Genomic DNA, 23,017 nt, shown 5'->3' on the forward strand with positions numbered 1-23,017 from the left:
CTTTCCATAATTTGGCCATGGTAGATAATACTGCCATAAACATTTGGGTGCCAGCAGGTACCCCCTTTCAATTCGTCCTTTTGTATTTTGGGGGTAAATACCTAGTAGAGCAATTGCTGGATCATAGGGTAGTTCTATTTTTAACTTTTTGAGGACCCTCCATATTTTTACTTTGTTGAACATTTTATTAGGCAACTGTATGCATCTTTTTCCTTTGAAGTTACTAGGTTTTTGGGATTAGTATGACCTTTACACTCTTACCATTATTTTTTTTCCTTATAGAACTTTTATGACTTTAATGAATTACATATTTGATTTGTCCAGAATTTATTTTGGTATATGGATCCAGAAGGAGTTACATTTTAAGCATTTTCTTCCAAACAGCTATTTGTGCCAAAACTATTCCATGAATTTCATTCCTCACTGAAATGAAATGCTGCCTTTGTCATATAATAAATTGTCATATACATCTAGGTCTGTTTCTGGATCTCCACTGAGGTCCCAGAACCAGGCTGCTTTATTTGACTGGGGATTTACCTACCATGCATTTTATTACCTGGAAGGCTGATGTCTGTCTTCTGTCACTGTCATCCCTGTTCAGAACTTCCCTAGATCCTCTTGCATATTTATTTTTCCATAGAAACTTTAGAATTAGCTTATATAGTTACAAAAACTCCCATTGGCATTTTTATTTGGCACGTATTACATTTATATTAGTATATGAAATGGCAGAAGCCTCCCTTTGAAACACTGGTTGGGAAATCTAGATCCTGCTGATGTCTCTCTGGCCAACAGCCTCATCAGTGAACTTGGAAGTGGAGCCTTCTCTGTTCTAAACAGCTGTAGTCTTGGGGGAGCCCCTGAGTCAGAAGTGCTCAGCTGCCCCTCGATTCCCCACCCTCAGAAACTAAGATAATAAATATTTGTTGTTTTCAGGCTAAGTTTTGGGATCATTTGTTACATGTATATAGATAACTAATATACTATATGTTTTAAAATAAAGTGCATCATGATTCTTACTGATTTTCAGATAAAATGCATCATGATTCATATTACCAGGACTGTTGTGTTTTTACATTTGCACCTTCTTTTTCCTATGCCCCAAATCCCTGTTCTCAAGGACATCAACATAATTCTGCATCTGTTTTATTTCTTCAATCATACAATAGTCTCAGAATAACAAGACCAACATTGCCAAGGACATGTGATTATAGATACAATTCAAGATCATTTGCATTGACTTTGGTCTTTAGAGGATAGCCCAAGAGGGATGTGCCATCAATTTACTGTGTTTTAAAATCATTCAGAATAGTTCTTCTTTCCATTATTATGTCACAAATGCATACTGCATGCATATTTAGATGGATTTTTCTTTTAATTCTTAGGAGTTTGCTTTTTTTCACTGAATTTGGTTTTATAATTATATAAAATAATTACATGGTTCTAAAGTCAAGTATGCAAAACAGGGTGTGTGCAAAGATGTCTAGTTTCTTACCCTTTTATGATACACCCCGAATCTTTTCCTTCCAGTAGAGATAACCAGTTTTAACATTCCAAGATTTATCTTAGGTAAATCTTCCCCTTTCTTAGGTAAAAGGTAATGAGTTAGAGATACCCTTTTCTCCATCTTGTTCTTTATGCTTAACACTAAACCCTGGAGATTTTGCCAAAGTTCCACACAGGGCAGACCAGTAAGTAGAGGTATTCTGTGCTGTTCTGTAGACCTGTACTGTGTGGATGGATATCCCCTATGTGGGAATGTTAGGATGGTTTCCAGGGCTTTGCTCTTATAAATACTGCTGCAGAGAGCTGCTTTGTCTATGCCTTTCCCCATTTTTGCCAGTTTTTGTATTCATTTTCCTTTTTCTGCGCTATAATTCTCCTCAGGTACAAGCTTATGCTTAGGACCTGCCTTGGGCAGATCTGTGTACTATTTTGAGCTTGGCTTTGGCCTTCCTTGACTCTTTCTCTTCCTCCTGGCAGCCAGTGACTTCATCTCGCTTATTGGGTGTCCAGTGTTCCACACTGTGGAACTTTCAAATCCTTTCCTTCAGTGATGACCCAACCTGTCCTGCAGCCCCAGGCATGTCGTCTCCCCATTGAATGTTCCAGGGCTCTGGTTTCTCAGCGTCTTCTTGTTTATATCAGCCTTCTTACAGGGTCACCTTTAACAGAGGCTTCATAGAGGCACAGCTCAGCCCATGTCTGGCTCTGGGACACGCTGGTGTGGTGGCGGGAATGGGGGTGGTATTCAGGGAAGGAAGAACCCTTCCAGAGCCTGGAGACCATGCCCCAGGTCTGCGGGGAGAAGGTCTAACCTGAGGTTCAATTTCACAGCTCTGAGGTTCATCCCCTCCTGCCTCCTCTCCTATTCTTGATACCTTCCCTGGGCCAGCTCTTGTGCTTATCTCCGTGGCTTGCCTGGCATGTGGCTTTGGCACTCTGCCTGCTCCTAGCCTCTCCTCAGAGGGCTGTGGCCCCTCACCCCAGCTGAGACTGTTGAACATCCTGTATGTGCTGTTGAAACTCACTGAATCTGACGTGTTTTCTCTCCTGTGTCTTCCATTCTTCCCTCTGCTGGCTTCTGAGTGCATCTGTCCCAACCTGCATGTGTCTGTAGCCACCAATCTGCCTTCCTCTTCTTCTACACCAGACTTTGGGAATGGTTGTCTCATTCTGCACACCTCTCCTACACTCCACAACCCCCTGGTTGGCTCCTGCCCTGCCCTGGTGTTCTCCAAAGCAGCTCTCTAAGGTCACCGCTGGCTTCCTGGTCACTGTGCACCAGAAGCATGAGGATCCTTTCTCCTCCTGCCAGCTTGGGCACAGCTGGGGACAGAGTGCCAGAGCTTGATAGAGCTGGGTCCTGGGCCCTTTCCCCACCCACCCCACCCCTTCTCCCAAGGATTCTTCTGTGTCTGCATCTTCACCTGCCACCAGGAATTCAGTAGGACTCCTGAGTCCAGCTGTCTCCTGAGCTTCTTTGGAAGAAGCTCAGGTTCCTGCATCTAGATGTGCCCAGAATCCCCAAGCCCAGCCCCCTGCCAGCATCCCCTCCTCAGTGAGATGAGCTTTGTCCATCTAGTCACACAACCTGCTTTCCAGAACTCCTCATCCTCACCTCATATTCCAGACTGTGAATTGAACCTCCAGAATGGACTCAGTCTATCACTGTCTCTCTGGCACCATCATTACCCTCATCCACACCATCATCACCACTATCATCATCATCACCACCATCATCATCATCATCACCATCACCACCATCATCATCACCACCACCATCATCATCACCATCATCACCACCATCATCATCATCATCACCACCATCATCACCATCACCATCATTACCACCATCATCATCACCATCACCATCACCATCATCACCACCACCATCACCATCACCATCACATCACCATCATCATCACCACCACCATCATCACCATCACCATCATCACCACCATCATCATCACCATCACCATCATCACCACCATCATCATCACCATCACAATCACCATCATCACCACTACCATCATCACCATCACATCACCATCATCATCACCATCACCATCATCACCACCACCATCACCATCACCATCACCATCACCATCACTCACTTGCTAGGACAGCTGTAGTAGCCTCCCAGCTGCTCTCCCTTCTTCCCTTCTGTGGTTTGCCTCTATGCAGCCAGAGTTGCTTTCTAAAAACAGTGGTCAGGCCACTGACCGATACTCTTTAGTGACAGTCCTTGGTGTAGCTCCAGGACCCTCAGGCCTGGCTCGCACTCTCTCTGCAGCCTCAACTTGTTTTGACTGCTGGCCCAACCCATGTACCTGGGCAATTTGAACATTTCGTAGTTCTTGTAAGATGCTGTACTTGGCCACCCCAGGGGCTTTGCACTGCTCTTGCCTGAGCCTGGAAAGCTCTCTTCTCCTTTCTGTCTCTGGCTTTTTTGATTGCTTTGCATCCTTCAGACCTGAGTGCAAAGAGCAGCTGCCCCAAATTCCTCTAGAGGGCAGGCTTCCCTGTTGTTTCTTCCCTGGCACAGTGTCCTTCCTCCATGGCGTTCATCATGGGTCATCCTGATGCATTTATTTGCTGACTGTGGGAGTGATGTCAGCCTGTGAGCTCCATGTTTTCAATCCTTACGCTCAAAAATGCGTAGTACCTGAATCAATGGCAGTGGTCTTGTGCAAAGCCATTTGACCCTGTGCATACTGTCCTTATTTGTAAAATTGGGACATTGAGATCTGCTTCATGAGTTGTTGAGCACCGAGTAGATCTATACCTTTGTGACACACAGAGGTGCGGTGTGTCAGGGGGTGGGGGCTCTACTCAGTGACCTTTCAGATGCACACCCACACTCCCATCCTTGGCTGTGCTCTGGCTCTACCCAGCTGCCCCCTGGATCCAAGACAGAAAAAGGTACAGGCCTTGGAGTTCATGTGATCACCTGGGCCAGGCTACTGGTTCGAAGCCTCTGTCCACCACCCACCTCATGATCATTTCCCCCAAAGGTGTCAGGGACAGGGGCCTCCAAGGCCTGACTCTATGGGACCCCCCCCTTCCCTGTTTAGAGAGGTTGGCAGAGCTTAGATTTTCCAACATGTTTTCATATGGAGGCTTCCCCCAGCAGGAAGGAGCCTGCTGCCCCCTATTCTTCTTTGTCCAAACTTGGCAGATACATTCTACATACACTTATGTTTGTATAATATATGTCATAACAAGAAAATTAAAAAGGAGAAATCACTCTCTGGGGAGATGGGATCTCCTTTAAACCTCTCTTTATTCTTTTGTTGTTCTGTCTCCCTCTGGTGGTCTTGGCATAGTGTTAGTTCAAGAGTTGGGCCAAATTAGAGCAATTTGTGCTCAAACATGTAGGGCCAGCTGCTTTAGTATCGTAATGAAGCTGTTTGATTTTTGGTTCTGCATTTCATGATTGGAGTTGAGAGCAGTGTCTGTGAACTGAAATACGCCCCCTCCCCACACCGGCCGCTCTTCTCAGCTTCCTAATAAATGTGCAGGTAGGAGTGGGTCTGACAGGCAGGACGCTGGAGGCACCGTTTTGTTTTGTATTGTTTCCTTTTTGAAAAAAAAAAGAACAAGGCAGGAATGACAAGAGCCTACCGCAGAGGGAGGCGGCGGAGGATGGCATCTGTCGGTGTTGTAACAAAGACCTGAATTTTTCACTGGCTTCTTCCCAGGGAGCAGGCGTCCATAGGTGCTGGTGGTAGACCCCATTGCCCGGGATGGGGTGTCCTCACAACACAGGAGTCTGTGCCCCCTGATCCGGCAGGGCTTATTCGAGTGGTGGGAGAGACGGGGCCAGCTTTTAATATATCTATTTAGGGACATAGATTTAAACAGGAAATGAGCTTCAGAAAGGTCTGACGAGCTGCCCATGTTCACCCCGGGAACTGGTAAAAGTGGCCTCAGAGGGTGGGAGTCAATTCAAAAGGCAAGGCCTACCTCCCTGCCCCAGGGATGGGCTCCACAGAGTGCCATTCGACTCCCACCCCACAGATAGGGCATGAAGACCCTTGCCCAGGCCCAGATCCCTCCCTGAGTGCTGGCTGAGGGTGTGGGTGGGTGGTTACCCCAGGCTGCAAGGACCACCCAGACTTTCCCACAGAACTCAGAGGCACCATCTAGTGGTCAGTAATGGTCATTGCAGGGAGGACGGGTGGCTTGGACCCAGCTATGGGGTGACCTTGGGCAAATGATGGGCACTTGGAACCACACTCACTGGAGAGAATGAGGCCTGAGGGGAAGATGGGTTGAGATAGTAGAAATGCACATACTTCAGTCAGAAGCCCTGATGGTCAGGGTGGAAGGTGCTGCCATGTGATTGGCAGTCCCCTTGCCCTCTGTGGGGGTGACATCTGGCTTCCCCTAGCTGGTGACAGGTGCCTGTGCGCCTGCAGTGCACACCAGGGCTGCTGATGGATGGACAGGGAGGGGTTCCTCCCTCCATGCCCCTCCCCATTCGGCAGCCACCCCTCTCCTGTCCCCTCTTCCCCTCCCTTGGTGCCCCCAGCCCTGGCCAGCTGGAGAAAATTTGTCATCTCCAGAGTGAGGACCAAGGCACCTGAGATGGAAGGAGCAGGTGGGAGTCTCGCCCTTGGGACCTGGGGCTGCGTGAGAAAGCTGACACTGGCCTGGCCTCCCAGAGGGCTTTGCTTCTAAGATGGCGGGGAGGGTGAGTTCTTGTGTGCTGGAGATCAGGTATCCCCACACTGACTGCTCTTCAGTGTGACCTGGGGGGCAGGGGTGTAGTGCAGATTGCCAGGCCCCACTCCGGGTCCACCGAGGCAGAATTTCTCAGATGGGGCTGGGGACTCTGCAGGCCCCTTGGTCTCTGAGCATGATTCCAGACACAGAAGGAGCTGCTTGGGATCTTCTTCTCTCCCTCTTTCTGTCCTCATGTGCTGCAGCTTCAGGTGTTTTAAATGACCTGCCACATCCCCCTACCCCCTCCGGTACAGGGTTTGGAAAAGGTTTGCACCACTTTGTATCTGCAGCCGGGAGGTTCCTCATGTTGATGATGGTGGAGGCCACCGTTTGGGATGTGGCTGCCTTTGGGTGTGGTCCCCACTTTGTCACTTAATATCAGCCTGGTCACAGCATCCCTTTGTCCTGTGAGCCTCGGTGCACTGTCCTGCAGCCTGCTCACAAGGCCATGTGAGCACGTTAGCTGGCCTTGAACACTGCCTGCTGTCATCGCTGCTGCCTCCCTCCTCATCTGGTGCTCGAGGCCCTGCCTCAGCTAAGTGCCATGTATGACTTCTGTTTTGAGTTAGGTGCAAATAAAAGCTATGAATTCAGCAATTAATGTGTTGTACTTTATATGCTTTTAGTGTTTATGAAGCTTATCCTATTAATCTTATTTTTGTGAAAACCCTAAGGAGATAGAAATCAGGAATTCCCCCTCAGCCCATTTTGCTGGTGAGAAAATAGAGGCAAACAAAAAGAGAGGAAGTGAGAGGAGAGAGGGAGAGGAAGAGGACTGTCCAAAGGGCACAAAGGAGGGTGTCAGTTTCCCAGAACACCCCAGAAAACACTCCTTTTCAAGTATCTCCCTTCCCATCATTTGGGTCCTGTGCCCCTTAGCTTCTGCGAGCAGCCTTTCCCCTTCTCATCAGATCCGGACTGAGTCCCTGTCACCTCACACCGGGTTTTACTTCCTGCCTCCTACTTCCTGTCTGAAAAAACCTTACTTTTTCCTTTGCTTTGTTTATCCAACCGTCTGAGAGAGGACACCTCCCAGCCTTGTCCCAGTCATTGCCATGGCTATCCCAGCCCTGGGGACACAGCCTGGCCCTCAACACTGACAGGCAGGAGGGGGAGAGGCAGGTGCCTTCCCTCTCTGCCGAATCAGGAGGACCAGCCAGTTCCCCGCCCCACCCAGCACAGATCCCTCAGGCCTTGTTGCAATATTAAAACAGTCATGACGGTGACGTAACTTGGTGAGCCCTTCTCTGTGCCTGGTGGGCTACTAAGCCCTGGCTGGCGCTGCCTCACTGCACCATGCGTGGGCCCTGGGGTGAGTGGTCCTGGGGTCACAGGCCTGGGGAGTTGTGGGTTCAGAGGTGTGGCCCCTCTCCTGGGTGGCCCTTCTGGTCTTCAGGTCTCTGAGAGGCCTCAGCCATGGGTCTCCCCTGTCACTCTCCGCACAAGAGTGAAGACGCTGGTCATGGAGCAGGGCCACGCTCCGGGGGATGCGGGGTGCCAGGCCACTTGCTGCCAGGATTATCTTCCTCTCGGGTCTCAACTCCTCTTTCTCTTGTGTTTGGGCTTGTGGTAATATAGGTGCTTTATTACCTTGAATTTAAAGTGCCTGCCCACAGAAAGCACCACATTGTATCTGCGGGCCCAGGTGCCGTGGTGGCCACTTCATCTCGACTCCCCACTGGGTGCACAGGCCCGGTTATGAGGTGTGGCCCTGGGGGGTCAGAGCCGCAAGCGCTGCTTGTGTGGCGTTCGTGTGTGTGTGTGTGTGTGTGTGTGTGTGTGTGTACGTGCGTGGGTGGGTGTGTGCATACCTGTGTGTTGTGTGTGTGTGTGGGGGGGTGAGGGCTTGTTGATCTGTGCTGGACTTTTGGTGAGGAGAGTCTGGGAGGAGCCCTCAGAGGTCCTACCACCCAGGTACCTGTGATGGGCTGGTTCTCTCCCACCAGAGCCAGTGCCGACTGGACTGAAGGCCAGAGTGGGTGGCCTGGGAGGAATGTGGGTCAGCTGGGCTGGAGGAGAAGTCACCATCCCACAACAGAGGACTGCCACTGGCACTGACTTTTGGGGAAGGTGGTGGTAACAGTGGCATGAAAAACGTTTGATCTATACATGCATCAGGGGTCGGTATGCTTTTCTTCGGTGTCTTTTAAGCACTAAAAGAGGGAGCTTATAGACCTACCAGAAGCTAGGATAACCCCCGGACCCTCCCACCCACCTTCCCTCAGCTCCCAACCTCCACCCCAGTCCCTCCTACCACCAGGCCCTCATGCCCCCCCACCCCATCGAGACCCCCTGCACCCATTCCCATTCTGCCCTCACTGACCCCCTGAACGCTTTGGCTACCCACCTTCGCTGTCACAGACAGCCTCCTCCAGACCCAGCAATGTCACCTGTGTGGGAAGAACTTTTCCAGAGACACAGATGTGGTGGGGAGGCCATCCCAAAGGGCCCAGACCCACAGTATGGACATTGGAGGAAAGGGGACCCCCTTTGTCATGTCTCCCCCTACCCAGCCCCCAGCCCAAGTCTCCTGAAGGGACCCCTTCTCTTGGTTCTGTAGCAGGCGATGCTTCTTTCCTCCAGACATGGACGACAGAGCTGGGGCCGGGTGAGGGGCTTCAGGCTTGCTGAGAGGTGTTGCCAGCAGCCTGTGGAAGTTTCCAGAGTGTCATCTATGGGGAGAGCCAGGGAGGTCCTGAGGCATCAGTGGCTTCTGCAGATAGTGCTGGGGGGCTGAGGGCTGGAGCCTTGGGATTGGTTCCCTGAGGGTTTGCTAGAGGCTTCCACAAGTGTTATCAAAGATCCCTGGAGTAAACCACTGAGCACCCAAGAGGAAGGGGTACATCATCTGGGGGCTCTGCGGAGGCTCTCAAGGTCAGTGGGGAGAAGGGGCGGGGTCCCCAGGACAGTGGGGTCAGGATGGGAGGGCCCCCACCGTTCCATGGGGCATGACCTGGGGCATTCCTAAGTTGGAACCTGCCAGGGCCTGGTATTACTAATAGGTTTCTTTCAAACTTCAGAACACTTCACCTTGTTCTAAAGCACTTTATAAGGGGCACCTGGGTGGCTCAGTCGGTTAAGCATCTGACTTCAGCTCAGGTCATGATCTCACAGTTCATGGGTTTGAGCTCTGCATTGGGCTCTGTGCTGACAGCTCAGAGCCTGGAGCGTGCTTCGGATTCTGTGTCTCCTTCTCTCTCTGCCCCTCCCCCGCTCATGCTCTGTCTCTCTCTGTCTCTGTCTGTCTCTCTTTCAAAATAAATAAACGTTAAAAAAAAATAAAGCACCTTATAAAATTGGCTTTAGTGCAGGAGCCGTGGCACTGCTGTGGAAGAGATGACAGCGGTTCTGTATCTGTGGTTTCCCCACATGTGTGTGAGTCTGATGTGTGTGCCCCTGGGTATGGATCTTCAGGCAGACAATGTAGACTAATGCACACATGCTATGACCCGCTTTGGAGCTTTAATTTCATGTCCACAGAGCTGAGGTTTGTTCCAGTGAAAGCGTGATGTACGCTCCCCCTCCTGGGGCATCTCAGCTTTGTGTGCCCTTTTCTCCTGTGGATTAAAGAGAACTAAAGTTTCAGAATCATTTAGAAAACTTGCCCTGAACCCACGGTGGGCCTGGTTTCCGGGAAGTTGCACAATCACTTCTCAGGGTGAAAGCCTGCTCACTACGGGCCACACACTGGGCTCCTGGCACCTGAGTGGCCTGGTGGGCGTGTGGGCTGGAGCCGGGGCCCCAGACTCTGGGGTCTGCTGACGTCGGGATGAGGCCAGTGAAACTCTCCTTGTCCCCTCACCGGCACGTACCTCTGAATGGGAACACTGTGTTTTGGGGGCTCAGGGACTTCTGTCTGTATCCTGAGAGCAAGCAGAGGCCCCGTGAAGTTTATAGCAGGGGAGGATAAAAGATCAGATCTCCCATCTAGAAGGACCTCTGGTGGCAGCATGGTCTGTGTGGAAGATTCAGGTCTTAGTCCTGCCATGGTAACAAAACACCAGAGGCTGTGGTGGTTTATAAACAACAGACATTGATTTCTCACAGTTGTGGAGGATGGAACTCCAAGGTCAGGGTGCCCACATGGTCGAGTTCTGGTGGGAGCCCCCTTCCAGGCTGCAGATGGTATTTTTCTATGTCCTCCTGTGGCAGAAAGAGGGCAAGGTGTTCTCTGGGGTCCCTCTTATAAGGGCACGGACCCCATTCATGAGGGCTCTACTCTCCTGACCTAATCACCTCCCAGACGTCATATTTCTAATAGCATCACATTGGGGCTTAGGGCTTCAACATAGGAAATGAAGAGACACAAATGGGCAACTGGAGAAAGACTCAGGATAGGTGTGGTGGCAAAGTGGACAGCACTCAGGGGATGGGTTGGATATGGATGTGAAGGCCATGCAGCTGGGAGGGTGGTGGTGTCCAAGAGGAAGAACCAGGCTCAGTGCCCGGATGGCGGTGGGATATTGGGACTTTGCTTTGGACGTGTTGAGATGGGGCCATCCCAGGAGAGCCAGCAAGCAGGCTGCTGAGTACATGGGGTTGGGGTTTGGAGAACTACAGTACCCCTCGTCAGCAAGCAAGTGGTCATGGAAGCCCGAGGCACTCAGTCCCCAGGATGTCAGCATTCTGTGGCCTCGTGGAGGAAGGGGTACCTGCAGAGAGCCAAGAAAGAACAGCCAGAGACGGAGGAGGACACTGAGTGACAGGCAAGTGAGGAAGACATGTCTCAAGAAGCAGGCAGGTGACACGATGACCAGAAGGCCCACTGAATGTGAGGGCACTGAGGTCATGTGCAGCTTTAGTGTGGGGGACATTGGAGCAGGGACACAGCGGCTAGGTTGGGATGTGCTGAGGCAGTTCTTTCCAGATATTTGCCTTCGAGAGGGAGGAGGGAGGGGGCCCACTGGAGGTGGGGATGGGTGAAGGAGGCTTTGGAACCCACCAGGGGACACTGGAGGGTGTTTAAAAGCCCTGAGAAGACCCAACTCATAGGACTTGACTCTGAGAGGGATGGGGTCACAGGTGATCCTCAGCCCCCAGTGGGGACCCACTGCCTCACAGAACCCTGGGAAGGAAGACTGCTTAGATTGCCTGTCCCTCAGGGAGCACAGGTGACACTCTGTCAGGTACAGTGAAGGGGGAGGGGCAACTGGAAGTTCCAGAACATGGGGGAAGCTATGAAATGGTGCTTGCACAGTGGGAGAGGAGGCACTTCTCAGAGGAACCTCTCAGGGTTGCCAACAAGTTTTGAGGGCATTTTGGTCCATGAATTTGTAATGGAACCAAGTAGCCTTGTTGGGCGGCTCTCTTTCCAGCTTCAGGCCTCCCAGAGAATGGGTGTTTGGAGTTCTGTTGAGTCCTTGGGGCGGGGGCAGAGGTTCAAGGGCAGTGGGCAGATGTTATGGGACTGGTGAACAGTGGCATCTGGGCTAGGCGAGTGGATACTTTGAGAAGCAGAGTGGGTCAGAGGTGAGAACATGAAACAGCTGGTGGAGGGGACTGCTGGCCCTGGGGCCTGGGGAGCCACAGGATAGCCAGCCCTGGGGACACTGGAGCGAGGGGGAGCCTGAGAACCAGAGCCAAGGGCCCTCACAAGGAGGGATCTGGCCAGAGGCAGGCAGGTAGAGAGGGAAGAAGGCCGTGTGACCTGGAAAGGAAGGTGGGTGGGTCTCAGAGGCAAGCTGAGTGATGGTTACAGACTACGGACTCAGGACTGTGCTTGCTCATTAGACATATTGCCTGTGCCTGCTTTTGTCCTACAGGTGCAGAGGTGACTAGGACAGACAGACCGCAAAGCCCAAGATATTTTGCATCTAGCCCCTTAGAAAAGGTTTGCTGATCTTACCTCCAGCTGCCTGTCCAGGACAGGAGCCACTAGCCATATGTGGCTATTTCTATGTAAATTAGTTAGGTTGTATAAAATTAAAAAATTCAGTTCCTCTGGGGCTCCTGAGTGGCTCAGTTGGTTAAGCGTTCAACTCTTGGTTTTGACTCAGGTCATGATCTCACAGTTTGTGGGTTCGAGCCCCGCATCAGGCTCTGTGCTAACAGTGTGGAGTATGCTTGGGATTCTCTCTCTCTTCCTCTCTGTCTCTGCTTCTCCCCTGCTCACACTCTCTGTCTCTAAATAAATAAATAAACTTAAAAAAATATTCAGTTCCTCTTGCAGTAGCCACAGTTCAAGTGCCCCAAAGCCATACATGGCTGGCAGTTCCTGTACTGAACCGCACGAAGATAGAACATTCAATATCATGGCAGGAAATTCTGTTGACAGCGCTGGCCTAGAGGCAGCAGGTGGAGCAAGCACCATGTCACCCAGCCTGGACCTGAGGTGTATGGGATGGGGGTGCCCACCCAGGCATGTGACAGGGCCAGAATCCTACAGTGCAGAAGTGGAGGAGAAAGCCCCAGAAGAACTGTAGGGTAGCAGGCAGTGTCTGCTCACTGTCCTGAGTTCCAGAGGGCTCTGGGGCAGGCATGGAAATGCTGCCCACTTGGGGACAGGGCATCTCTGGGATTGTAGCAAGTGGCTGTCACCATGGAGGCTGAGGTGCCTTGAGTGACCTGGAATTGTCCTCCTGTATCATGCATGTAGAGTTTTCTGACCGGGGTGTTGATTTTGTGAAACTACTTATACCAGGCACTGTGTAGTGAGGAGGGAAGCAGACTGGCCTCCCTCTGCTGGCTGCAGATGGGCAATGGTTCAGCCCTTCTCCTTTGTCCCCTGTCCCTGCTGCCTTGTTCCTTTGTCCTCTGGGAAGATGCTAACTGTGCCCTCTTCAGTTCCAGGGCCCTGCGAACCAGAAGACCTCATTGATGGGATCATCTTTGCTGCCAACTACCTGGGGTCCACCCAGCTGCTCTCAGAACGTAACCCTTCCAAAAACATCAGAATGATGCAGGCACAGGAGGCCGTCAGCCGGGTCAAGGTACTGGTGGGCTCAGCAGAGCCCTGGTTCACTGTGGGGAGGCACTGGAGTTGGGAAGGGGGATGCAACCACCCTCAGCAGGGAGAGCAGGAATGCCTGAGGCACCTGGAGAGGCCAAGGGAGACTTTGGCCTGTCTAGAAGAATGCTGGGCTAGGGACAGAGGCTGCTGGCTCCTTAATGAGGAGCCACCACCGGGCCACTGGAGACACAATTTTTAAAGGTTCCACCACATTCCATTCATAAAACACATTTGTGTGGAGGCTCAAATCCCATTTTGATGGTCTGTATATCTTTGGCACCAAAGTGCTTGCAGAAGGGGAAACAAAGGAATCACATTTTTCGTTTAAATAGAAATTTCTGACATATTTGCTGCTCTGGGTACCCATTGAATCGCCTGGTTTTGAACAGTGGGTGCAGACGGGCAGGAGAAAGATGAGGCCAAGTCAGCAAAACTAAGGGGGTCAGGAGAGAAGGGCGTGGTGGCTTGAGGAGGTGCCTCTCTGGGCAGTTCAGGGTCTGTGGATGCTGCTGGCCTCTATGAGGTGAGAAATCGTGTCAGACCCCTCCCCCCCCCTCTTTTATAGAGGCAAAGGGGTCTGTGGTGTGAGCCCATGGTGGTCAGGGGAGGAGATGCACAGAGCCCCGGGCCCTCCTGCCCAGACCCCAGTCCTGCTCCCCTGCCTAGAGCCTGACGCTTTTCTGCCAGTTCTGCATCTCTCTGTCCTTAGTCTTACCCTCGTAGATCTGGGTGGCTGTTGGTAATTTCCAGCGCTTGGGGGACGTGTGTGGGCTTTTCTTAGTCAGTGTGTGTGCTCCCCGAAGTGATGGCTATGCACCCATCCTGCCCCTGCCCCTTTCCTCTGAGCACAAGGTCTGAGTCCCAGGGTGTTAACCATAAGTCTAAAATAACTTTGCTGCCCTTCCTTCTCTTCCTTTCTTTCTTCCTTTGTCTGTTTTTCTTTTCTCTTACATGCTGCTCAGAGGATGCAAAAGGCTGCTAAAATCAAGAAAAAAGCGGTGTGTAGGACCAAGGGGTTTGCTGGTGTTTCTGGGCTTTGTCCTATGCAGTTTGGGGGGCGGTCCTATTTGTAGGAACACAAATCATGTGGCAAACAGCTTTTTCCTCCTCTTCCCTTGGTAGATAGATTTTTGAACAAAACCACAGACACTTTTTTTTTTAATCACCCACTTATAGAAGAACCTCATCATTGCCCTTGTTACGTTTTTGTTCAGTCTCTCATGCCAGAACATGGTTAATGCTGTGACGTTACTGTTTCCCATCAACGGCTTTCACATGTAGCATTTCACATGACCATGTGACACATTGAGTGCTTCGGCCTCCTGTACAGAATTAATTAAATTGTTCTGATATTTAAAGACTCATTAAGTTTAATTTACTAAATCAGGATGATGAGAAGGTCAGCTTGTCCATGAGTTGCGTTCTCCACTGGTAAGAGTTTCTGGAGCATGAGAAAACTTTAAAAAAAAATTGAGGTGACCCCCTGGTCATTTGTTTGTAAAACTGGTCATTTAGTAAATGCTGGGTCCTCCCGATACAGGAAATCTCAAATGCTTGGCATCGGAAGACGCTCATTTGGTGCAGGTGCAGGCTTGGTGCTTTGACAGCAAGAGATTTAGTCCTCCACCCTCACCTAGAACACCTGTTTTCTGTCTGTGTGGCCAGAGGAGCCTGTCTGGTGGCTCCCTTCCTCCTGCGGTGAGACTTCTCTCCCCGTGACATTTGCTCTTTGTCCCTCGGTGTTTCCTTGGATTCCCTGATCTGTAGGAGAGGAAGGAACTCAGCCATCTCCCTCTGACCAAGCCGGCTTTCTGCTGGGAGCCTCCAGGCAGTGCAGATGGGTTGGCTTTGCAGACCTGTAATTGGGGTGTGCTCCCCCACCCCACCAAGGAGGAGGTGTCCCTTGCCTGCAGTTGCCCAGTGCACCCCTACACCCCTGTGCCCAAATACCAGGCAGCTGGAACAGGGCTCTGTTGTGCCTGGTCCTCAGATCTGTAGTCCAGAGAGCCCGAATGGGTGGGAGCAGGCAGACCCAGCTCAGAAGAGCCTCTGCGGCTGGCTCACCTGATTATATCCATGGAGAGTTGTTCTTCCCTTCGGGCAAGGGGATGTTCAGGATCGTGGCTGAGGGCTCCTTTTCTGGTGTGCTCACATCTAGCCAGGCAAGTGCTGATAGGAGCCCAGGACCAGGAGTAAGCAGCATCCCCACACAGCTGACGTGCTGCTGACTGTGGGGTCATGGTGCCCCCATCCACAGACATGCCCACCTGATTGCTGGTCCTCTGTTGGATGCATGGTGCACTCCCCCTTTCTTCCAGCAGAGAGTACAATGGGGCAAGCTTTGCTGTTCACCATTAGTGATCAGGTTTTGGCTTAATCCATTCACCCAACCCCGTCTGAGCTCATTCAGCTCTATGTGTGTGTCCCTGTTCTCTGATCAAGTACATCATAGCGCTCAAACTTCCTGCAAACTTTTTTTTTTTTTTTTTGCTCCTGGCCCAACCTGTTTTTGTTTTGTTTTGTTTTTTTGTTTTGTTTTGTTTTGTTTTTAGCAAAAAGATTTTGAGGAACAGCCCCACACTATAATGTTTAGAAGCATGTGGATGTAGGATATAACCCGGTTTTTCAAATCAGAGAAAAACTAGTTCTTCTACATTCCTGCAAAGTATTTTCACCTGGATTATTTTGAACTGTGTTTTTTTTTTTTTTTTTAATTATTTTTTTAATGTTTTTATTTATTTTTGAGACAGAGAGAGACCAAGCATGAGCAGGGGAGGGGCAGAGAGAGAGAGGGAGACACAGAATCCAAAGCAGGCCCCAGGCCCTGAGCTGTCAGCACAGAGCCCGACGTGGGGCTCAAACCCACATATTGTGAGATCATGACCTGAGCTCAAGTCGGACGCCCAACCGACTGAGCCACCCAGGTGCCCCAGAACTGTGTTCTCTTTAAAATCAGTTAAAAGCAGTGTCATTTCGTGGTGGGCTGAAAGCCCCAAAGACTGCTTCCCTTGAAAACAGAGCTAAAATACGAATTTATCAATATTATACAGGGCCCCTCTGTGACTCTGAATTCTTGAGGAATCGTCAGCAGGGGGATTTCTGATTTCAGATTTTTTAGTGAAGAATTAAAACACACTTTCTGCTCGTTTGAAGTGGAAGATATGCCACTGTGGGCTCCTAGTGATCACAAAGAATTACTTACCTCAGTGTGTACACCGGAAGAATTTGTATTTCATTGCCACTGTGCAGCAGCAGTTAGGATTCCCATGGATGTAAAACCCAATGACAAGCTATCTTGGTTGAGGGCAGACCCTAAATAAATAGTGCACTCAGCTTCTAGAACATTCCATGTACACATAAGAATTGACCATATGATGAAGGTATTCCAGGAGCTGACAAAGCAGGGGCATTTGTGTGACAGATTCTTCTGGTTTCTCTGATGTTGCTGGGAGGGCAGCACTGAGTCTGGCTGGAGTCTTAGTTCCCTTAGGGTTTTTGGAAGACCGGCATTAAGCCTGCTGGGGCGATTGACATGACTAGGATTATTTAAATCAGAAGAAGATGCTGACAATCTAATCCAACTTCTTTGAAAATTTCTTCCCCATTTCCTGGGGATATTTGGAATCCCAAATCCAGGAAACGCATGTAGCCTGAGTACAGAGACCCCGTACCTTCACCGGGCTTGATAAGGGTCGGCAGGCAGGCCTACTTTTTAGGGAGTGGAAGGGCTGCGCTTTGGATGCTGGGACATAAGACCCCAGGCGTCCAGCCCCCCTCCATGCTCAAGCTTCCGGAAGCTGTCTCCTCCCTCCTCCTTCACGCCCTGTGCAAACTGCCTTTAGAACTCACTTCGCTACAGATTGCGCTGGAAGGCGGTGTGCAATTTAGATTTCCCATGGCTGCTCCAAGCTGGGGCAGCATTTCCCTCTAGGGGCGCTCAGGGTCATTAGTAAAATTGTCAGGCTTTTGTTCAAGTTAGTTGTTTCTTTTTTCTTTCTTTCTTTCTTTTTTTTAATTTGTAACAGTATCCACTGTCCTTTCTTAGAATTCGGAGGGGGATGCCCAGACTCTGACCGAAGTGGATCTCTTCATCTCCACCCAGAGGATCAAGGTGTTAAATGCGGACACACAGGTAAGGTTTTAAAGACCATTGTTTAAAATCCTGTCATTAAACCCCTAACGTCCCACCTCTAATCGCAGGAGAACTTTCCCTCTGGGATGAGCTGAATGGCTGTCCCCAAGGACCATTGCTCCTCCGGACCTTGGGTCTTGAATGGGTTGTGAATTCTAGAGTAAGCTGCAGGGGACTGAGGAGCATCAGGCCGGGAAGATACAGACGCCGGGGATGTAGGTGTGCTGGCTGCAGCTGAATTAAATAGACGAAATGAAGGGGAAGCGGGATTCGGAAGCTGTGTGTGCTCACTGTCAGGATTCTAGAATGGCCTTCCTGAAACCTCCGTATGCCGGGTCCGGGGAATGGAGCTGGAGGGTGGAAATCCTGTGGCAGCCCTCTGCCCTCTGAATGGGTGGTCCTCCATCAGGGGGCCAGAGTTCGGGGGGGGGGGGGGGGGGGGCGCTGTCTTAAGATTTTCTACCTGTAAACCATGTGTTGTGGCCAGCGTCTTCTCATTTTTCCTGTGCTTTACACTGCTGTTGGTGGAAAAGACAGATCCATGAGGAGGAAGTGAGCCATGCAGGATATAAACGCCTATGAGCTGAGAAGGAGAAAGAGGGAAGGAGGCCAAGGGCAAGGGGTAGATGGAGGGAGGGGTCGGGAAGGCCTCAGGCAATGCTGTGTGCTTGAGGTTTGCTGAGAGGGAGGCCCCATTCACTCTGGGGCCAGATCTCCATTACTGGGCCTTTTTGAGGACGGCCAGATGCCGGGGTAATGACCCCTTTGCTTCTTTGTCATCAGCGAGTAATCTGTGTGGTGTCACTGGATGTGTGGGTACCCTGTTCCCTCACACCCTTTTTCGCCTGAAGGTTTTAGCATCCAGTGATCATCTTGCTTGAGTTGGTTCGAACATTGGAAGTGCAAAATGGTGATTTTCTAATCATGTCACGCTCTCCACTTGTATTATCAGACCTCTCTCTATCTGTGCAGAAGACCTTTTGTTTCTTTCTCTCTCTCTCTCTTCACTGTGGACTGATGTTTATTTTTTAACTTGTGTTACCTCTGTTAACTTCCTTATTCTTTTTGGTGCTCCAGTGATCCCAAATTCAGCCGGCCGGAGACCTTTAAACTGGGTCCTGTGTGGTTTTAACATCTTCCCTCTAGTCTTTGCTCATGTCGTTGCTTTCTGAGACAGTGAGGTATTCTGAGCTCCCCTTACACTTGCCCTGCCCCAGACCTGGAATCAGCCATTTCTTCAGGGAGCCACACATAGCTCTTTTTAGCGTGGGGAATGACATACAGCAACAAAGACCTGCGTGCTGGCCGTGCTCAGCATTGTGGGCGCGTCGTTGCTCCTGGGCCCTTGCAACGAGCAGAGCTAGACAATACATGTGTTTTAGAAGGCTGTGAGTTCCTAGGTGCCCCTCCGTCTGGGAGGACAATGGCTCTACCCTGGACATGCAGGCAGAAATCGGGAAATGCTGAGGAGCCACCACCACTGTCCCCTCTCCAGTCCCCCTTTCTGAAAAGTGGCCCTGGTGGTTTTAAACCTAGCCTTGGCCAGAAAACAGCTCAGCTCCCAGAAGACAGACGTGGGGCAATACCTGCTGTAAAATGGATTCGTGAGGAAGAAAAGGGGCTTCAGAGGCTGTCGAAGCACCCAGTTTTCTTTTGTGCAAAAAGCACAAATGCATAAAAGAACAACTGATTAGTTTCTCCGAGCCTTCTTGCGCAGCCTGTTAGGCAGGGGTCACGAGCAAGACACTCAGTGGAGAGTCCTGTCAGACAACAAAAGCCATCAAGAGTAATGGACCTTCCAGGAGCCCAGGGAATTGAATGGCTACTGAGACCCATCCATCAGTCAGGGGAGCTGCCTCAGTGTCCCCTGACCGGGGCCTGGGCTCTCTGGGAAGAACTTATCTGTGGAAAATGTTGGCCTTGGAGCCTTCCTTATCTGCTAGGGAGAAACACATGTCTTCCAGGGAAGGAACCCTTCTCCAGAGCCACAGACTACCTGTGATCAGGTGGGGACAGGCTTCACTGCCGGCAGCCTCCCTGCTCTCCCTCCAGCAGGGACCATGAGCTCCACCCCAACATCGTGCCTCCAAGAAGCGTGGAAGAGTGCTGTCGGCTGAAGGTGAAGGCAGATTCACCTTGACTGTGAATCACTCCCCTGAAATTCTGTGTTCACTGGAGCAGTGTATCCTCAACCAGGGGATACTTGGCAAAGGCTGGAAATATCTTTGGTTGTCACAGCTTAGGAAGGGGGAGATGCTACTGGCATCTAGTGGGTAGAGGCCAGGGATGCTGCTGAACATCCTACAGTGTATGGGACAGCCCTTCACAATGAATGACCCACCCCAAACATCATCAGTGTCAAGTTTGAGAAGTTCTGAACCTGAGTGTTTTTTATTTTTATTTTTATTTATTGTTATTATTATTATTATTAACATTTATTCATTTTTGAGAGTGAGAGAGAGAGACAGAGCATGAGTCAGGGAGGGGCAGAGAGAGGGACAGTATCCGAAGCAGGCTTCAGGCTCCAAGTTGTCAGCACAGAGCCTGACACGGGGCTCAAACTCACAAACTGCGAGATCATGACCTGAGCCAAAGTTGGACACTTAACCGACTGAGCCACCCAGGTGTTTCATTTGAGTGTTTTTTAATGGCTTGTTCTCCCTGACGTTTCCTAACGTGGACCCCTTCCTCTCTCTCCTGACAGGAAACCATGATGGACCATGCCTTGCGCACCATCTCCTATATCGCAGACATTGGGAACATCGTGGTGCTGATGGCCAGGCGCCGCATGCCCCGGTCGGCCTCTCAGGACTGCATTGAGACCACCCCTGGGGCCCAGGAGGGGAAGAAGCAGTACAAGATGATTTGCCACGTGTTCGAGTCTGAGGATGTAAGTAACCGCACAGGCATGCCACACCCCTCTCCCAACAGCCCAGACTTCACCAGGGCTCTGGCATCCCAGGCTTTTTGGAAGCCAAGTCTCAGGTAGAAATCCCATGCACTGTCATTGATGTATTTTCTAACACTCAGAGTTTGCAGAGATGGTGAACACAGTTCTACTTCACTTCAGGGCTGTTTATAAATTGAACCATAGTTAAATAGGCTGGGGGCGGGGGGATTGGTGGCTAGCTATCTGAAGATATCCTTTAACAAAACCTTATCCTCCTAAAAGAGAATACTCCTTGACTTTTTTCTGTTGTTAAGATGCACATTTTCACATGTGGGGCTTGCACACAAGGAAGGCAGCATCCGCGTCTGGGGAGTAGCTCTGCTTTCACTCGTGACCACTTCACATCATGATAAGTTGAAAAACAATTCTGAAGCTTAAATACTGCAGGCTCGCTAGGAGACCATGAACCCTTTCACTCTTTCCTTCAATGGGATGAGAGAATCTTTCTGAGCCTGGAATTGGATAATAGGGATGGGAGAAGGGAGCCCAGGGCCAGGAGGTGAGAACAGGAGAGAATGGGCCCGGGTCTCTCTGCTGCCCCCTGGCGGGAAGATCTTGTTGTGGCTGTTGCCAAAGTAGAATTTTTATTTTTTTTTAACTTTTTTTTAATGTTTATTTATGAGAGATGGGGGGCAGGGGGGGGGGCTTGAGTGGGGGAGGGGCAGAGAGAGACATACACACAGAATCTGAAGTAGGTTCCAGGCTCTGAGCGGTCAGCACAGAGCCCGATGCGGGACTTGAACTTGTGAACTGCGAGATCATAATCTGAGCCGAAGTCAGACGCTTAACCAATGGAACCACCCAGGCACCCCCAAAGTAGAATTTTTAAAAAGCAATCTCTTCTCCGTGGACACTTGGCAAGGATCATTCTTGTTCACATATGGACTTGCAGGTCAGAAACCTGAAGCAGAGGGGAACGGCCCCCCAGTTTTTACATTTGGAGACTGTAGGGAGGGAGGCAGCCATCTTTATTAAGAAGTTGAAGACAGCTAGAAGTGCTTTGCAGTAATGGCATACTGATTGGAGAAGAAATTTAAACACACCCACTGGTGCACACACATATTCTTTTCGCCACAATACAGGTATCCGTGGACACCTAACTGGGCACTTCTGTGTGACTCAGGGCTTGAGGATGTCATAGAGACTTGGGGGGGGGGTTGGTAAAGATGGGCCCTTGGGAAGGGCTATGAGTGAAAGGCAGGGTAAGACAAGGAACAGGCCAGCAGTGGAGGATGAATGGTCTGCTGGCACAGAAGTCATGAGGAGCAGGGGGCACAAAGGGGAAGTGGCCGCCCCTGTGGATGGCTGTGGGCCAAGGGGTAGAGAAGGGATACTGCTGTAGAGGGGTGCTGCTGTGGCCCAGTGTTTTCAGTGCAAGGAGAGGAGGCTGAGGGCCAATAAAGGTGGGCATGAATAGGATTCCCAAGTGGTCCTTGAAGGAGGGAGGGGAAGGACCCACCCCCTGGGGTGTGTCCAGGGATGCTGAGCAGCTGCCCAGAGCATATGACCTGGGTGGTGGCTCCATCCAGGGGGGCTGCTGGGGATGAGTAAGGGATCTCTGAGGGTCTGGTGACAGTGGTGTGGGACACCTGCAGAAAACAGGAGTGGCAGTAAGGATACCAGGGCTCTTTCTGAGCCTCAGTTTCCCTCTAGAAACAGTTGCTCCTGGGCTGAGGCCAGTGTAGATGAGCCACACAAAGGAGTGCTGGAGGTATAGCAGCTCCCTTTTCCCTTCCTCACCTCCTGCAGGAGGTCGGTCACCTCTGGGCACCACCCTGGCAATGCCAGCCCCTGGCTGAGGCCCCCTGCACTCCCCACCTTCCTGGGTGGGACTCCTGGTCTCACAGCATTGAGCACCCACAGGCCCAGGCTGTGAACTGGGGGGCAGGTGAACCCCTTGTCTGAAGGGCTCCAAGCATGTCCCCCAGTCCAGCTGGGAGAGACACCAGGACACAGGGTGGATGGGGAAATAGGAGACTGCCACCAGCAGCTGGCGGGGAGATGCCAAGGGCTCCTGGATGGCACCCCAGGGAACCCACTGTCCCTAGGAGCTCCTATGGGTTGGGCTGGGGCACCCAGGCAGAACCCTAGGTGGATCCCAGGGCACTGGGCAGCCCTGCCAGACTACAAGTGCAGCTGTGAAGGGAGTGTTGCTCTCAGACTCCCACCCTGTCAGGACCTCAGTCAGCTGGGGACAGACCTGGAGGCCTCGGGGCAACCAGCAGCAAGTTCTGAGACCCCAGGGGGGGGCAGGACAGTTCCCAGGCTCCCTGTCCCCCCTACCCTCACCTTCTACCCTCTGGCCTTGGCTGCTGCTCTGCTGTTCTCGGATGTGCCTCTCTTGGGCTCCCTACCCTCCGATCCACGCATGTCCAGGCTGGGGTGTCACTTAGTGGTCCCCAGGACACAGCATCTCTGCCTGGTCCACCCAAACAGCACTGCCAAAATACCAAAATACTGATCTTGGGAGTGGGCAGGGCTTACTCCAGTGAACATTGGCTTGTCCTTCCTGTAAACTGTTGAGGGCCCAGTGTAGGAGGGCAGTTCAATCTAGAATCTGCACCTATTTCAGGAAAGCCTTCCACGCTCTGCCATTATTACCTAGCCCAGCCCACTTCGTTACAGAGACATAGTCATTTGTGGCACTTAAATCATGCAGTGTGTAGAAGGAGGAAGGGATTTAGGCATTTAGGTCAAATCCTTTGTTTCCCAGTCCTGAGGTTTGCTGAGGGCACCCATGCAGAAGGCCCCCTTG

At 51.1% G+C, this 23,017-nt stretch overlaps 1 protein-coding gene across 6 annotated transcripts in view; it reads left to right on the plus strand.

Moving 5' to 3' along the window:
* Positions 1 to 23,017, plus strand: part of APBA2 (amyloid beta precursor protein binding family A member 2) — a 275,852-nt gene that overhangs the window by 239,349 nt on the left and 13,486 nt on the right. For 5 of the 6 annotated variants that reach the window (XM_086711374.1, XM_086711372.1, XM_086711371.1 and 2 more), the window contains 4 exons: positions 13,015 to 13,160; positions 14,143 to 14,178; positions 17,226 to 17,312; positions 20,017 to 20,202. In XM_086711374.1, the coding sequence (XP_086567500.1) occupies positions 13,015 to 13,160; positions 14,143 to 14,178; positions 17,226 to 17,312; positions 20,017 to 20,202 (455 nt within the window). The remainder of the gene's footprint in view (positions 1 to 13,014; positions 13,161 to 14,142; positions 14,179 to 17,225; positions 17,313 to 20,016; positions 20,203 to 23,017) is intronic. The other variant, XM_086711376.1, reaches the window with a different exon arrangement.

Source organism: Puma concolor, chromosome B3, assembly GCF_028749965.1.
Source record: "Puma concolor isolate L17-30 chromosome B3, mPumCon1.1.hap2, whole genome shotgun sequence".
Taxonomy (NCBI): domain Eukaryota; kingdom Metazoa; phylum Chordata; class Mammalia; order Carnivora; family Felidae; genus Puma; species Puma concolor.